Source organism: Aulostomus chinensis, chromosome 13, assembly GCF_037954235.1.
Source record: "Aulostomus chinensis isolate RoL2024-O1b breed Wild chromosome 13, RoL_Achi_v1.0, whole genome shotgun sequence".
Classification (NCBI taxonomy): domain Eukaryota; kingdom Metazoa; phylum Chordata; class Actinopteri; order Syngnathiformes; family Aulostomidae; genus Aulostomus; species Aulostomus chinensis.
This window is the reverse complement of record NC_141332.1, coordinates 6,375,001-6,392,971: the sequence shown is the minus strand read 5'-3', so window position 1 is coordinate 6,392,971 and position 17,971 is coordinate 6,375,001. Positions and strand designations below refer to the sequence as shown.

At 48.1% G+C, this 17,971-nt stretch overlaps 1 protein-coding gene across 8 annotated transcripts in view; it reads right to left on the bottom strand.

Annotated features, from left to right (window-relative positions):
- The window catches only part of LOC147250680 (mitogen-activated protein kinase kinase kinase kinase 4), a 68,303-nt gene that overhangs the window by 10,205 nt on the left and 40,127 nt on the right, over positions 1 to 17,971 (bottom strand). For 4 of the 8 annotated variants that reach the window (XM_086222840.1, XM_086222836.1, XM_086222834.1 and 1 more), the window contains 15 exons: positions 14,788 to 15,150; positions 13,736 to 13,870; positions 13,515 to 13,649; positions 12,186 to 12,256; positions 11,194 to 11,273; positions 9,804 to 9,892; positions 9,144 to 9,238; positions 8,771 to 8,855; positions 6,691 to 6,858; positions 6,015 to 6,123; positions 5,646 to 5,801; positions 5,010 to 5,153; positions 4,525 to 4,659; positions 4,293 to 4,393; positions 3,677 to 3,826 (listed from right to left, as the gene is read on the bottom strand). In XM_086222840.1, coding sequence (XP_086078966.1) covers positions 3,677 to 3,826; positions 4,293 to 4,393; positions 4,525 to 4,659; positions 5,010 to 5,153; positions 5,646 to 5,801; positions 6,015 to 6,123; positions 6,691 to 6,858; positions 8,771 to 8,855; positions 9,144 to 9,238; positions 9,804 to 9,892; positions 11,194 to 11,273; positions 12,186 to 12,256; positions 13,515 to 13,649; positions 13,736 to 13,870; positions 14,788 to 15,150 — 2,016 coding nt within the window. Of the gene's footprint in view, positions 1 to 1,955; positions 3,430 to 3,676; positions 3,827 to 4,292; positions 4,394 to 4,524; positions 4,660 to 5,009; positions 5,154 to 5,645; positions 5,802 to 6,014; positions 6,124 to 6,690; positions 6,859 to 8,770; positions 8,856 to 9,143; positions 9,239 to 9,803; positions 9,893 to 11,193; positions 11,274 to 12,185; positions 12,257 to 13,514; positions 13,650 to 13,735; positions 13,871 to 14,787; positions 15,151 to 17,971 lie in introns of those variants that run through there. The other 4 variants (XR_015119101.1, XM_086222838.1, XM_086222837.1 and 1 more) reach the window with 4 other exon arrangements.

Genomic DNA, 17,971 nt, shown 5'->3' with positions numbered 1-17,971 from the left:
AAAACCTCAACGGCTGTAAGGATAGGTCAGCGCACACACACACACACACACACACACACACACACACATAATGATGAAGAGCAAAGGAGGACAGGAGGGATGTATTTTTAGAGCTTATTTCTCTCTTCGTATGTTTCGTCTCCCCAGAAAGTAGCACACAGTAGAGGTGGTTGGGGCAGTGTGTGTGTGTGTGTGTGTGTGTGTGTGTGTGTGTGTGTGTGTGTGTGTGTTGAGAACATGAGAGGAATATGGAGCAGAGGCAAGTTGATGTTTAAGATGAGCATTTCGCCAGGAGCTCCACAGCAACATGCTCAGAGCTCGTTAACCAACAGTCTGATCACATGACCGATTGTCCTCACCGTCACACTCCGACCACTCTCTCCTGCCATGCAGGGACACACAGCTTTCCAACACAAACACAAAACAGACTAACATCATGGAAGCAGAAGGAGTCGGCGGGGAAGCCCAGACGTCTTTCCTAAAACAGAAGTGTCTCTTTGTGCCATCAGGTTCCTGAGTAACGCCTGTGTGTGGTGATAACAGGTAGATGAGCGGGATGAAGCTGAACGATGATGACGTTTTCTTGCGGTAATCAGACAAACCATTGAACAGACAGAAAATATCCATTCAATTGTGATAACAAATCAATGCTGGATTTTCTCCTCCTGACATGTTCTCACACGATAGTTCCGTTTAACCTGCGCTCACCTGGTAACCACATAAAACTACCATTACAAGTACAGCCTTTCCAGCCTCCTGTTCTCTGTCCTTCTTCCAAACAGAAATACTCTCCTGTTGCTATAGCAGCGTCTGTGCTAGCGTCTACAGGAACCTTCGGTGTTGTTTTGACGCAACAGTCCCAGAACCTTAACCCCAGCCAGAACTCCTCACTGGACCCTGATGAGTTCAGTGCAGACAGAATTTAAAGCCTGACAAGACGTTTTTTTTGCACTGTCTTAAATGCCATGAACTTGTGAAACCAGCGACATCACGAGGCCAGTCAACGCCGCAGGCACGTGAAGAATGAGCAAACTGATAAATCACCTTGGTAAAAATGTAACACAACAAACACAAGTAACAAATCTGAGATTTTACAGTCTCAAGCTTCACAGCTCTCCAGTCAGCTGTGAAACATATTCCTCAGGAAGTGTCAGGATGTGAGTGTGACTCACCAGAGGCAGCTGCCAGCTTCTCATGCCCACATACAGCAGAGGAGAAACCAGTGACCTGCTCTCTCTCTCTCTCTAACTGCAGTGGGCGATTTGTTCAGTTTGACGGCACATTTGCACATTGGAAGATGGAAAAACGTTTCGAGTGCGTTTTCATAACTACCAAGTCTGAGACGTTCAAAAAAACCACGAGTGTTGTCACAGGAGAAGTATCACAGGAAGAGGCCAGGTCCAGTCATGGTGGGTGGAGACCTCCTACACACTGATGAGGGCAGTGCCTCTGCTGTGCTGGAGCCACAGTTATCACCCACCCACCCACCCGTCCTCCATCCATCCACCCATCCTCCATCCATTTATCCATCCATCCATCCACCCACCCATCTATCCACCATCTTCCATCCACCCATCCTCCATCCATCCATCCCTTATCCACCGATCCACCCGTCATCCATCCATCCACCCATCTATCCACCCATCCTCCATCCATCCATCCATCCATCCCTTATCCACCCCACCATCCATCCACCCACCCATCTATCCACCCATCTTCCATCCACCCATCCATCCATCCCTTATCCACCCATCCATCCATCCATCCATCCATCCCTTATCCACCCAACCAAGCATCCATCCCTTATCCACCCAACCAAGCATCCATCCCTTATCCACCCAACCAAGCATCCATCCCTTATCCACCCAACCAAGCATCCATCCCTTATCCACCCAACCAAGCATCCATCCCTTATCCACCCATCCATCCATCCATCCACCCATCCATCCATCCATCCATCCATCCATCCATCCATCCATCCATCCATCCAGTCCATCACAGGGCCATCAGGAGCAATCAGGGATTCAGTATCTTGCTCAAGGACACTTGGACATGGTCACCAGGGGAAGTGGGGATTGAACCAGCGACCCTTCAGTTGCTAGACAGCCACTGTACCCCTGAGCCATGTTGCTCCCCCATTAAGACAAAGGAATGATATAAACACCCCAACAAAGGGTTAAGCCCTGTACTGGATTTATGAGCTCAGTGGTGGTGACCTTGAAGTCATGTGACCCTGGTGTAGCTCCTCCATAGGCTAACCTTAGCTTAGCACTGCTAACGTAGCATCCAGGCTTCCAGCATCATCAGAGGGTTCATTAGTGAAGATGATCTTGATGAACTAAACCTGGAAGATCATCAACTTCTGTTCACCAGAGCTGATTTACTGATTCAATCACCCACAATCACATGGAGCGATCCTATTGGCTGCTGGGGGAGGAGCCAGGAGATGACCACTTCCTGTTGGTGGAGGAACCAGGAGATGACCACTTCCTGTTGGACTACAAACATGCCTCCCCACAGTCTTAGGGTGCCACACTAATTCTGCTTCAACAACTGAAAATGGACAAATCAGCTATTTTGCAGATGAAGAACTTGCAAAATTACTTCCACTGTAAGCCTCCAATGTAAATGAACATTCTGACACCAGTGAGAAGTAAAACAGGCTGTATGGGAGGATCCATGAGTCACAGCACTCTGACGTCATCTCTAGTGCCCACGGCCTGAACACAGACAGAGAGACAGGGAGAGATGAGTTACGGTTGCAAAAAGGAGACAAAAATCAGGAAAAATGACCATGATGGATGCCAGTTGGAGGAGGAAATGAGGAGACACAGGTAGAAACTAGAAGAGGGCTGAGCGAATGCAGACCTTCCTGACGGCGGTTCAGAATGAACTGAGCTCTTCCACACACGTGCTGCCAGATTCTGCACAAACCTGTTCGACCAACATCCTCTTAAACATCCTCTGTAATAAAGAGGGAGGTTGACTGACTGTGGGAGGAGGAGGAGGACAAAGCATCTGGCAAGACTGAGGCGAGTGAGTTTAAATCAGATGAAGGACAGAGAGCAAACATGAAGAATCAATATCAATATACGATATGTACACTATATGTATATGTATATATATATATATAATATATGTTACTTGACTAGAATCTCAGTAGTATCTTGCCTGCAGTCCCTCCAGCAGGGTGCTACTGGCCACCAGTGCGTAGAAAACAATCATGTTCCTATGAAGGTCCAGTCATGTGTTCCCCATCCACCCGACAAGAGTACAGTTTAGTCCTGTGTGTCATCGTTCTACATTTATGATCATTGGGTTTGCAGCCTTTGTTATTTGGTGATTAACAGGAAATTTAGCACTTAGTTTCATCTGGCGCAGCATATCTGGTGAACCCGGTCCCTCCTAAGAAGACTCCAGGCTCTCTCCCTTCAAACACACACCACTAAAACACCTTTACCTCGACGGCACGGCCACCTTGGACTTTAAACATCTCCTATTTTTGTGAAACCAGTACACCAAAGCAAATCTCCTGGCAGTTAGTTGGCTGTTTGGGTTCGGAAGTTCTACCCTGTTTCCTAGTATCTGATTGGTCGATTGGTAACATGTGAATCCCATGGTTGGACCTGCTCACGCAGCACCAGGGCTTGTATATGTAAGAGGAGAGGGTTCTTACATGAGTAGGCAGGTAGAGGTCGTAGGGTGTCCCAGAGTCCACGTCGATAGCGTGGAAACCACACAAGGAGCCGTAGATGACCTTTAACCTTTGACCCTCCTCCACTGTCAGATCGACAGACATTGGCCTTTGAGGGAGAGACCTGAATGACTGGGGGTGGGGGTGGGGGTGAGGTATACAGACAAAACCACACGTCACCAAACCAAAGAAGAGACATTTCTATCACTTCCCTCGATGATTTTAAACAGACACCAAGTTTGTAAGTTTGAAGATCTGCATGGAAGCAGCCAATCAGCAGTTCATCCCATTACGTCTGAACAAGGTGGTGTATTTTTGGCCTTTTCTGATTGTGGAAGCAAAAGTAGTTCAGGCCACAGAGGACATGAGGAAATGGGACAGAGCCCTGCTGAGAAGCTGACAGCCTGAATGTGTCACGTCCGTGTGGAGCTGCTTGGGTTTGGCTGTGGAAGGGAGTGACCTCATTCGATTTATGCACGCAAATATGTGAAGAACTGAAAGTTACACAGCTGGACAGTCTTGTTGAGGGTCAATGAGCTGAGTCAGAGAAGATGCCACTTGTTGACCAGATGTGTGACTGAGAGTGAATGTTACCCACCTTGAAGGCCATGAACTTGTGGTAGGGTTTGGGGGCCCAGGCGTACACCTCCACCGCGTTCTTCAAAGCAATTACTAAGAACTTGATCTTCTCGTAACGCACTGAAAACACAGGCAGGGAGCATCAAGTCTTCAGTCTTGAAACAAAACGTACAGATTCGCGTGTCTCCCCTGTTGCTCACACGAGGAAGATGAGGAGCCAGCGCGCCCTCAGCACAGCGAGCAGCACCTACCCACTTTGTAGTGGACACAGCCCTCCAGGTCACCGACCGAGGTCCAACCCTGTCTCTTCTCCACTTCTGGGTCATTGTGGAGGATCTTATTCCTTAACCAAGACAGGTAGTACAGACGCAGCTTGTTCTTTTTGCCTGCAGAGAGATGAGGGAGGGTGAGTCCTGCTGCTCCAGCTTTGAAGGTGAATCGATTAAAGATAGGAAGGGGAGCACCAGTCTGACACTAAATCTTCTCGTTTTCTTTTCATGCATTACTGTCCTTTTTTGTGTAGCTGCAATTCTGATGCAGAAGGATTTGCATGTAATAAATGTAGGCAGCTGAGAAAGGGGAGGGAAAGGCTCTAATCGTCCTCTGGGCTTTTGTACGACTACAAAATGAGCCAATAAAAGTTAGAACTTTCACAGAATTCTATTAGGGTTGGGAAAATGATGCATGTTGGCGGGCCGGCACTGCAGCACCTCTGTGACACCCTCAGTCCATGTACCTGATATCGTGATGAGCACGTTGAGTCCTTCCAGCACGTCCATCTGCTGAAACCTTCGTCTGCTGATCAGAGAGTAGACTTTACCCTGACCACTGCGGTCCAGCAGCCACAGACCGCTCTCTGTGCCCACCAGCAGATTCACACCTGCACAGTGACACACAGGAGAGTCACCACCCCTCCACGCTCGTCCAGCCTCCCAGCGTTATCAACCACTGCTTTGATTTCTTTGGCAAATGATGGCAGAATATTGTGATTTTTGATTAAAACTGACTTCTGACACGTTGATGATAAAACATCGCATCACCACTTCATGCTTCAGGAAACGGAATCATAAAAACAAGTGTATGAACTCTTGAATGTGGCCGATAACACATTTTGTGCCGTCACACAGTGACCTTGACCTTTGAGCAACAAAATGTCACCAGTCGTCACCTTTGACTCCAAGTTAGAGACACTAGATTTTAAAGAACAACCCAATAACCTCACAACACACAAACTCCCAGTGTGTGAATTAGAGTCTGTGCACAATCATGCTAACTCAGCGGAGCCAACGGTGACGATGGCTCAGGAGTCTGCAGTAGAAGTACACACAAAAATTAAACCGCTATGACGTTTAAAAAAAAACAAACTACAAACCCCACAGTCCAGCACAGAGAACCTCGGCGTTGAATTTCTTCTTGTATTTGCGGATCTCCGGGGTGTCGCTCTGCGGCCGGATGTTGGTTGGGTTCACGTTCACCACAGAGCCCTTCCTCTGGTTCTCTCTCTTGATTGGCTCGCCCTTACTGCTCGCTACATGCCCACAAGAGACAGGGTTCCCACTTCTGTTACTCAGAAAAAACTCTCATTCTCAAAACTCACTCAACCTTCCTTGAATAAAAACATCTCAGAGAAGTGAAACGAGATTCAGTTTCTCTTCACTGACTTGATGAAAGGGCCTTCATTGACTCACTGAGCAGCTGTGGTTTGTGTGTTTGTGCTGCCAGTGTGTGTATGTGTACTTACTTGGGCTCTGTGGTGGTGATGATATGGGGATCAATCTTGGATCAATGAAGGACAAGAACGATGAGGAGGAAGATGAGGAGGTGTTTTTACAAGAGGGACTGCTGATCGCCTGAGGAAGACAACACCAAGAGTCGGACTCAGAGGAGGAGACCCGCAACCAGGAAGCATCGCTCCAGCAACTGGGCTCTAGCTCCCTCTAGTGGACACACAAAACTAATGCAACATTTACAAACTAGCAGGAGTTCTTTCTCCATATCAACTGAATGAATCAACTATTATGTGTGTCAGCTACGTCATCGCATGTATCTGACACAGCCAGACACATTTAGGAGACAACAGAGAAATGAGGAGATCAAACGGGCCGGGAACTGAGTGAAACTGAGTAAAATGACTGATGCGATAGCAGTGATAGTTTCAGGGTGTACTGCTGACTTCAACATGAAAGAGGTACTGCAAGTACTGGAAGTTGTACATTGAAAATAATAAAAAAAACCTTGTTCCTGTTTCCATTCGGCTTCGAGGTAGAACTCAATAACTGTGAGGGAAAACCTGGAAAATCACTTCTTCAAGTTCGTTCAAGTCTCTCGATGTGAGGAGGACTTTGTTCTTATCGACTGGTTAAACAAAGGTAAACTAAAACCAAAATGTAAATAAATGTTCCTCCCGTCGCACTGACTTGTAGGTCCTGGTGTGTGGGGGACCGGGGGGCCGTGGGGGACTGCGAGTAACTGAGCTCCCGTGTCCACTGCTGCTGGCCCAGTGCATTATGGGTAGGACTGGATGAGGTGGTTTTCTGTAGAAGGTCTGGTAGCAGGTAGGTATCATCTGAACCCATGGGAGAAATCTGGAGAACCAACACACATGCGAGTGAGGTGGGTTTCTAATACCTGCAACTGTCTGAGCTGGTTCAAGAACCGAACCGCCAAAATACCAACCGTTAATGAACCGCTCGACCTGAGAACCGTGTCGCGACAGGACGGGCGATGAGCTCGCGTCCGTCCAAAGTCATCCGACAGACATGCTTTTCTCTAAAATCCTCCATAGCTTGAACCAGAGGTGTGGACAACATTGGCCCCATCCTAATCTCTGCCCCACTGACTCAGACCTGAGCCCTGAGCCCTCTCCCACCTCCTGGAGACGGTACAGTATACTGGTTACCGTGGTTACCGACAACTATGACCTGTGGGTGACTCTCTCAGCCAAAGTATGCAGGAATGCTGATTTACAGTAAGGTGGCATCAGCATGTCGGCGGGAGAGCCTTCACACACTTTACCATCGAGATCCAGGCCGCCCTCAAGCCCTCGTGGACTCTACAGGTACAAGCCTCTAATCTGAGTCTGTGATGGTGCAGACTGGGATTGGACCAGATTATAATTTGGACTCAGCTACGTCAGGAACGACCTTCCTGACTGGGCGAAGTGATCTGATGCAGCACCGACACCCTGCTAGCCACAAGGAGAACCCCTGCTCCTCGTGGCTGGCGGGGTGTGACAGGCTGAGGAGGGCCAGCTCTGAACAAACCAGCCTCCGGAGCCTGAGCTCTGTTCTCTGGCTACTGGGACTCCTTTGAGCTAAGCCTCCTCTCAGGAGTGAGGAGAGAATTTTGGTGTTGAATGAGGAAAAAAGCAACTGATACATTTTGGGGAAACAATTAATGAACATTCAAACACTAGCATTTAACACTAACTGATGACAAAGCTGCACCCGGGCCAGAAGATTGATCCAGGTTTTGGCTTTAAATCATGGCTTGACTTGAGGCATAATAAATTGGATGCAGGACAGCCAGGGCCAGCAGGAGGAGTCTGACAGAAACAGACTGGAACACTAAGCCATCCAGGCTGAGAATTTACTGGGAATAATTCATCTGACAGCGAATGAAGAAATCTCGCTCCGCCTGAGTCCAGTTACCTGCTGAATCCTTATTTATTGGCCACAGAAAATATGCCATACATGTATTAACATCATTGATTTATCTTGTAGTGTTAAACAAAACAAGGCTTGGGCGGCCATCTTGTTGTTCTGAGTCCACAACGGCGCCGCTCTGCCATCGGGACCCTCGTCATGGTGGGAGCTGGAGCTGATCTGCATCAGCGTGACGGTGACGTGCTTCCGCAGCGATTACACGTCTACGCTGTTGTCACGCAGCAACCACGACGCTACACAAACACTTGTGGTCCCACAAGCATGTAACATGGACGTGTCAGAAGCATGTAGGCCAACAACACGCGTGTTTCTACACAGGAACATAGAAGGAAGACCCTCATTGGTCCAGACTCACTTTTTCTTCAGGTCTCATTCCCCGACTCTCTGGTACACGTCACATCCTCAAGTACTGGTTCTGATGCAGTACTTGTACTGTTTTACTCATGTGTTGTGTTATAATTGTGTTTGGAGGCAACACAACATGTGAGCTCTTTTCCTCCAAAAGCATCAGTAGACTTTTGTAAAGGCCTCCAAGCCTCCAGAGTCAGGACTCTCCAGGTCCCCTGCTTCTTAGTCTGTTCCTGTAAACTGGTCTGAGGTCTGCAGCCTCACCACCAGCACACCACCACACTCTGCCTGCAGCGCTCATGCACCTGTCTCCAGGGTGCAACAGTTATTTCTAAATTGAGTTATTCTTTAAATTTAGGGTGAGGGGCTAAGGAATGTATCACGTCAATGAAAGTGCTCACAAAGATATAAGTACAAGGATGTGTGTGTGTGTGTGTGTGTGTGTGTGTGTGTGTGTGTGTGTGTGTGTGCGTGTGCAGGCCACCTGGTTAAGGTTGTGGTGAGGTTGCAGCACGATACCATCAGGAATGGTTCTGAAGTATTTCCCCTTCCCGTTGGACAGACCGGACCTAGGATCAGGGTGGGGGGGAGAGGTCCAGGTTTAGACGGCAACATGACTGCACTCATCAGTCTGGGACCAGAGCTGGCTGAACCTCTGCCCAGGTTTAATTTTCAAGGTTTAGGTGGGACTCACCTTCCTCACTCGTGTGGAATACATTGACAAGGTTAAGTCTCCAGCTGAGGCTCAGGGTTCAGAGGCTTGGAAACTCTGAACGGCTCAAAGCTCTAGTATTCATGAGGCTCAGCGGCCATGACTGACTGATGCGTAATGCCAGCACGTTGGGCGGCTGTCTCACCTGCTTCTGTCTTCATCATCGCTGCTGTTGAACTCATCGCTGGAGGAGGAGTATTCGGTGGCCTTGTTCAGCCGGCTGAGGGCAGATTTTACAGCCTGTGTGATTGGAGACATGACGTGAGGTCAGGCTAGTTGGAACAACCGAGACAGGCCGGCTCTACGCTGACTCCTACTGTCCTCCAAGGGGAAATTCTTTTCCACATCACTGCACTTGTTTGACAAAAAAACAGCTCATGCAACAACACAACAACAGTCGACTCGACAAACCCTCAACACAAAACTGCATTTATCCCCACTTTTACACATAAAACAGCTGTAATCATCGCACTCAGCGGGTGAGTTGTTGCAAAGACTGGCTGAGAGAGTTGGCTTCTTCAGAGCTCCTGTACCTGCGCCCTGAGGGCAGCGGCGCCGGATGCTCATCAGGTGCGTGGCTGGAGTCCTGCTCTATTGAAAATGTGATGCGTGTAATGGTTCTGTTTGTGAGGTCAGTGAGATTGATTGGCAGGAGAAAATATGCATTTACCTTTTCTTAAATGTGATGCCAGGTTTGTGTGTGAGATCAGTTTCCCCTTCATGAACTTTACAGAAGTCTGACTTTGATAGATCAGCCTGACAGGGATTCTACCGCCAGTTTAAGGCCAATAAATTCAGCTGTTACCTGTGAGTGTCTGCTGGTGATGTCTTCCTGCATCCTCCTGTGCTGCTGCAGACGGTGCTGTAACAGCGGACTCTCCAGCTTGAAGTAACCTAGAATACACAGTTAAGATGTGTGAAAATACAAAGCCGTAACTGCACGGACAGCTCGCTAAGGCTAGCTGCTGACCGCTAAACTGGATCCACACCCCCACGTTACGATCAGGGCTCATCATAGGAGGTCAAGGAGACAGGAACACATGGCAGCAGTGTAAAACCACCACAGTAGTTCTCCTTTTTCCTTTTTTAAAGTGACAATGGCAGCGGATCAATTATCCCTTTTGTTGGGAGAGATTTGGACAAATGGCACCTTCAGTGAATTTAAATCGAGCATCAAGGCCTTCAGTTCTTGAAAGCTCTGAAGCCAAGTTAAACCTGTCAGGACCAAGCGAAGGTTTCCAGAGACACTGGCCATGGAGGAGGAGTGAGAGGCAACACAAAGCTCTTGATAGAAACCCAGTCTGAAACTTAAGAAACACGAGCTTCACTCCATTATTGGCCTTCCAACGAGCTGTAGGGGGATGATGGATCGCATTCCAACCAAGTCCCAATCATCAAATTTGGAAGTCATATTCATCAGTGCCACTAATGCTCTTTCCATCAACAATAGGCCTCAAAGAGCTCCATCATAACAGCTGAAAGGCTTTAACCGCAGCAGAGCTGTACAAGTCTCTAGGTGAATCTCTGATTCGTGGCTCAAACAAAGACGCATGAGGCCTGAAGCCAAACTGAGTGGGAGGTTGTTTCCTGCAAACTGCAAACAAAGGACAACTTTGAAAAGCTCAACATACTCTCCCATCTTCAATTCATATTTCTCTCTCTCCCAGCAGCAACGAGGACGAACTCTGCCTGCTGCGCACCGAGGACACGAAGGCCAGAGATCTGAAATAGATGGAGTGACTGCGTGGTTCCCGCCAGACTCGCAGGTAGAGAGGCCAAACCTTGAACGCTGCACTTGGCATGTCTCACAGCAAGCGTCTGCAGTGGGCTTGGTGTGGCTGCTTGCATCTGGTGTGTGTCTGTGGGGTGCATGTGTACTGTGTGTGTGTGTGTGTGTGTCGGGGTGTGTGGGCTTAGCTGAGAAACAGACCGTTGAAAACAGGATGAGCTACATAAACTGCAGCAGGCAACAACAGTGGTCAACTTGGTCCTTCTACGTCCGGGTGTCTGGTGGTTACCAGCCATCTCGACTGCACATTGAGGGTTCAGCACACACACACACACACACACTGTCATCCCACACTCAACACAAAGGAACCCAAGAGGAAGCCATCTTAGAAGGTAGGTCAACCTACTGGAGCGTCTCAGTTACAGCTGAGCTTCATCAGTCACTGTCTGCCATGCGGATTACTGACCTGGGTGGTTACTGCTGAGAGGAGGCGCTCCATGAGATGCAGACCGTGCACTTTTATCTGCTACAAGCACCGGGCTGCCACTAGATGGAGTGAGAGGGACATGGACAGAGTGACAGCTGGAAGGAAGGTTAAAGGGTTATGATCGTTTTACACTTCTACTGCTTCTCATCTCCCCAGAATTCTCCACGCCGCCACTGTGAAGACACGGTGTCCTCGCCGTTAGTCTCATCTAATCTAAAGTTATCACGGGATGCAACTATGACCAATGGTTCTGTGGTGATGATGTCACGACGCTGACTTTTACGAACCCTCACAATAAACAAGGCCCCAGTCATCAGCCCAGAATGAGCTGACCACCTTGTTTATAGGATCGTCACAATTCCACACATTACAAACGAGCAACAAAGTTTCTCATTCTGCTTAACGTAATTTAGGCTTCGCCGGTTTCCTGTCCCAGGCTGTGAGGATGGGAGGCGCTCAGCAAGTGTTTCAGATACCAGCTACCTAACCGGCGTCCGAGAATCGAACGACCTCTCCTTTATAGGGAGCATTCATGAAATATCAGGGGAAAAACATCAGCGCATTCATCAAGGAGGAATGAATAAATGAACAATGCAAACAGACGTGTCCGCCTCTGCGTAAACGGTGCTACACAAAAGCAGAAGAAAGGCACAACACTGAAAGCCCAGTGACATCATTCAGAGTTGTGTTTCTGTCCATCACAGCGGTGTAATACTGCAATATTTACTGTGTTTAGGCCTGCTCACGCTCCCCGCGGATCGATTTACATCTGAGGCTACTACATATTCTGAAGACAGGAGACAAGGTTGATACGGTGACGCGTCAGATTCAAAGGCCCAAGGCTAAATCGATGTGACAGACGATGTGATGATAAAACATGTACTTCATGAGAGAATATGAACAGATCTAATACTCAGGTGTCATCGCAGGTGTGTGAGTTCAGGGTAGATACACAAGAGTAGAGTAGTCACCTTGACGCAGCCCGCTTGTGTCCCTTCACCAGCTCTCTACAGTAGAACTTTGAGGTAGTGCGTTCTGGGACCTGGAGGGAACCATTCGCACGGACAGGGGGGGAGAAAGAAAATCAATGTAGCAGACTGCACAGACCAGACACAATAATACAGACGGATGTTTGCCTCCTGACTCTCGCCTACAACGTTGCAGGAGGGTCTCAGTTGGCTTGCAGGATTTCTGCAGTTACAGCAGAGCTGAAGTTGGACAACAACTTCTACAAAACAAAACTCATAACCCACAAGAAGATATTAATCACTGAGCATCACATGACAACACTGCTCCTCACTTTTAGTTCCTGTTTCAATGTTGCTTTCCTCTAAAACTTATGGCTATGACAAATGAACTGAGGTGGGAGTGTTTCACAGATTTTGGACAAAAACACCAGATCAATATGTGGAAGTGCTGTAACAGTTTCTTTTCCCCAATGTTTCAACCTTGTGACCGCAGATGTACTGGGTCACATGACCTAGTTACAGAGAGGAAGACACACCCAGCAGGGCAGGAAGAGAGCTGTGGGAATACCTATCATCTCTCTGACAAGTTGCCCACATCCTGCATCTGTGCTGGCCCCACACTCACTCACTCACACACACACACACACACACACACACACACACACACACACACACACACACACACACACTCACACTCACTCACTCACTCACTCACACACACTCACTCACTCACACACGCACGCACGCACGCACGCACACACACACACTCTTCAGTCGTCAGCCAAGCATGGATTTAAATCATCAGAGAAATCTCTAACCCTAACCAGGATGATCCAGTGGGTAAATTAGTCAAAGATTAGCAACTGATTTTTATTCAAATGCATCACCACAGCACACAAGATGCAGCGCATCTCCAGTCACCACAAACAATCACAGGAGCGAGTGAGTCATTAGCTGCTCCACCAACTCCATATGGCCTCTTGTTAGTTAGACAGGGTAACATGGCAGGCAGACGGCTTTATCGGGCTCCCCGCCCGCCTCTGGAGAAGTTATGAGAGGTTCTATGGAGTCCATATGGTTCTGTTAACAACGTATTCTGGTTGGGAAACACCAGATTTAGTTTGAGGCATCCTTGACAAACCCTGAGGTAAAACACACTACCTCCGTCCTCATGAGGCACACACACACACACACACACACACACACACACACACACACACACACACACACACACACACACACACACACACAGCCACAAACACAGGTACTGCATCCTGCCACTCTACCTCACTGGCACGTACGGTAGTTATCTGAAGGACCGCTGCTACTCACCTTAGGTGGTGTCTCAGAGTCCCAAAAGACATCATCGGTTGGGGACAAAGGGGGGAAGGGGGACAGAGGGGAGATGGCCATGTCTGACAAGGAGCTGCTGTGAGGGGCTTCTCGACTGGAGCGCAGATTGGTGCTCTATCAAAATAGTGGACATTTTGTTATTAATAGAGGACAGAGAACAGCAGAGGAAACAGTTTGCATTTGTGATGTCAGTGTTCCACCTGGTTGAGGTGAGCTCTCTGCATGGCCGGGGTACACGGACTAGAGCTGCTCCCTGAGCCCAGCCTCGAGTGCATCTGGCTGGGCAGACCAGCGGCCAAAATTAGCCTGGCTAAGTTGGATTCCTGGAAGTCCATCTAAGAACATAAAACACAGGCCTGACTCAGGTGAATCTGGACCCAGCCCTCTGTGAGGAGGGGGTCTTTTTGTTGTGGACTCCCAACATGTAACACAATAATGCTGGTGTGCTTGATTTCACTGCATTGTACTAAGTTATCATAGGTTGTTTTCCCTGAATGTTGTGTAGTCCACCACATCAAAAGCTCCTTTTTGACCAACAGCTTCTGGGATCTTAGCCCAAATCACTGTTAGTCCTTGAACTAAAATGTTCCTTCGACCAGTTGTTTGAGTTTTGACTCTGTCCTACAGACGCACAAAGCTTAGATAAATAAGTCCGCTTTGTATGAATAAACTCAACCCTTTCTAGCTGTGGGCCGCTGTTTCCTGCTGGATGCCGTCTTCAGCATCAACAGCTAGTATGGGAGTGCTTTATTATTGGTCCATGGGTCATAAGCCGTCTTGTTTTCAGCTCCATGATGCAGCAGCGATCCGCAGGATCGCAACAATAAACACACTGAGGTTGGTCAGCGAGCACTGAACTCATCAGAGAAGTTCCTCTTGAAACGGGACCTTTTTGTGAGTACAGTAATGTCCCTGGAGTCGAACGTAAACCCTGGTGTCTGCAATCCAAACAAAAGTTTAGTTCCTCCAAAAGATCCTAGTTCCCCTGGAAAGTTCCTGTGGTTGAAAGGGGCTTAAAATTGTTGTAGCTTTCTTGGCATGCAATATTTTTACTGCAACGAGATCGAAGAATGGCTGGGAGTAAATAATGCTAAGCTAGGCTAAGTCTGTTGTGGATGTTGTGATCACAACAGTGACCAGGAAAAGACAGAACATGGGGAGGAACACTTTTCAGCTAAGAGGCAGACAAGACAGACAGTGACGTGTGGGAGAGGTGATAAAAGGTGCCAACAGGGTGAGGGCAGGGTTTTACCGCTGAACGCTGACAATTTTCAGGGCGGATGGGCGAGGAGGAAGCAGCAGTGGCGGCGGCGGCAGCGGCGGCAGCGAGAGCAGCAGCTGTGTTCCCAGTATTAGCCGCCAGCTTCTTGACAGCTGCCACAGGCTTCTCTCTCTGCCTCTGCCTCTCACGCTCCCTCTCTCTCTCCTGTCTGTGTCTGTGATCGTGCTGCAGTGACAGGAGCTGGGTTTGGTCTTTGGGAAGGGTGCGGTGGGATCTCCGGCCTGCTGAGGGCTGCTGATGCTGAGCCAGAGGCTGGGGCTTGGCTGGCGGCGGCAGTTGAGGCTGCGAGCGCTTGGCCTTATGCTGAAGCAGCTGGTTTGGAGCCACAGCTCTCTATGCGGCAAACATGAAAAGCACACACAGAAATGGCCAGCGCCAGAGAGTGACCACATGACAAAGCATTGATGCAGACTCCATCAACGGAGCTTTCTTGCAGCCTATATTTGGATTAGTCACACAAACACAATAAGCAGAGGTGGGAAGTAACATTCAAGTAAGTGCAACTCTTCACTCGTTCCAGGTATTTATAGGAGTAGAAATATCTTCTGTTCCTTCACCTTTCTAAACAAACCTGCTGCCTCACTGTTTGAGCAGAATGATTGTTTACTTCCCTTCATAACATCACAAAAGACTTCACCGGAATTGAAGGAACACTGGGATAGAGAGGGTGACCCGGCAGAGCAGTGCTGAGCGCCACCAGCACTCAGATCATTGGTTACGACTGATTTCGACCTGAAGTTGTGCTCTGCTGTTTCCTCTTAACTTCATAATCTGAGCTCTGCTGGTGACAGTGAAAACTAACTTGTCCACTGGAGTGAAGTTGGAGTTCATTATGTTCAGTATAATGTTAGTTTATTTAGAGGTGGAAGAGTTTCATCATCCGTGAACAATCAGCTGGTACGTGATATAAACTCTCACACATCTCACTGACCCGAACAAACCCCACCGGCCTGGATGTCTCCAACCAGAACACTGTTGCTATGGATTTGCTGCTGAACTGGACGTGGAGTTAGGAGCACGGTGGGGTTTGTTAGGGTCAGACAGGATGAGATGTAGGAGAGTTTGTATCATGTACCAGCTGATTGTTCATGGATGATGAATCATCCGTTGAACTGGACGTGAAGTTGCTTTGTGTGCAACAAAGCAAACGCTCTTTGGCGTGAGGCCCGTCGGCAGTTCATCGATGAACAAACTGCAGGACATCAATGGGCAACAATTTTGATGAGCACATCGTTTTTTGAGTCACTCATCAAGGCGAAGTACGAAATAGTTGGTCTTTTCTTTATGTTTACACAAAACGTTACGTTGTTCTCTCAGAAACTGGGATGGGCATCTTTTCACCAAAAGCCAAGTACGGTGGTTTGATGAAAAGATCTCAGTGGTGGATGTGCAGACTGGAGAAAGAAGCGTTTTCAGGATTGGATTCCGTCCGTGGGAACTTGTTCCACCTCCACTATTCCATCTGATCTGGTTTTCATTGCAGATCAAGTGATGAAGTCATTATTAATCCTGCGCTCATATTAGCTGCCAGTGACGCGGCCACTCCAGGCTCTGCAGGGCACCGCAAGACACAAGCTGCTGCCTGGCAGCGACACGAAGCAAAGACGGAACCACCAAGCGCACTGTGGCAGAAGCACACAGGTAAGAAGCTGACTGGATCCTCAGGCGCAGCTCGGAATGTCACCATGATTAGATACTTCAAAGATTAACACTTAATTTCTATTTTTTACATCAATTTCAATTTAGTTAATGAGACACATCTGACAGTATCCTGGCAGTCCAATAATCTGGTGTGAACAATGGTGGGCGGCAGTTTTGCTCTCCAACCCACTGCACTCACATCAAATGCAATTAACTAACCCAAGTGAAAGTAAACACAAACAAATTAAAGAATAATTGCCTTATTTTTGTTTTGTCTACTTGATCTATTGCTGTTAATATTCTTGATGCCAATTGTTTTGGTTTCTATAATCATGTCAATTACTGTGACAGGGTGGCAGCCCTGGTACTCACCATGAGCCACATGAGAGGACATTCTAAAGCATCCATCATCCCAGCGCTGGGACCGAGGCTGGGGAGAGGGACGGCCTCCAGCTGCTGGTCTGGCTGGAGCAGCTGATGCGCAAACACAGCATTCTCCAAGGGGACTACAGAACAACCACCTCACTCACACAAATCTCACTTTCTTTGGGTCACAACTGTAACACTTCTGTTCTACTGACCCTGCTTCCACGTCTGGGGCCATGAACATGGCTGCCACATGCCGGCTGTAGACGGGCGTCGAGGGTTTTAAACAACAGAGGAACATCAGAGGAGCACACAGCTGAAATACTCCACATTCCTCCGGACCGCGATGGGCTAACAACAGCCTCCATTCATGCCAACACATCAGCGTTCTTATTCCTCCAGACTCGTCCACCACACAACACCATCACTCCGTGACAACCCCTGAGGCAGGTGACGAGCTATGACTCGTTCTCCATCTGGTCATTTCCACAGTTCCTGAGAATATGACAGTCAAATATAACTGCTGTGTCACTCAGTCCAAGGCTGAATGATGTCATCTTCATGGTGTCAAATTAGACGAGTTTCATCTGTGAAAACTGACCCGGTTAGTCGTCCCACCCAAAACAGAGGCTGCTGTGGAGCCCCAGGAACTGTGTCTTAAGAGCAATAAATACATTTAAGCCTTTTCAAAACAACTTTGGACAGAAACGTAAGACCCCAGGTGTGTGCTCCTTGACTGCATCTTCCAGATCAATTCCAAAATCTAATCAACTGATCAATCATCCCACCAAATTGAATCAAGATCCATCCAGCACCTTCTCAGTGGTCCTGCTACCAGAGGAGGAAGGCGAAGCCTGTGCTGACCCCTCCACCTCCACAGGGTTCCCTCTCCTTTAATGATATCTGTTCCTTTAATTTTCTAAAATCTACAGGCTCTGGAGTCCAAAGCAGCAAGACAAAGTAAAAGAGGAGAGAGACTCGGGGAGCGTTTGAGGTTCAGAGGAAGCCAGCAGTCTTTAAGAAGTGATCATTTTATTCTCCTTATCAATCGAAAACTTGATGAGAGATAAAATGTTTTTTTTTCCTTCTTTTTTTTTGACAGAAGAGTGTTCAGGCCTTTTGTCACAACACTCACAACTGAGATCAG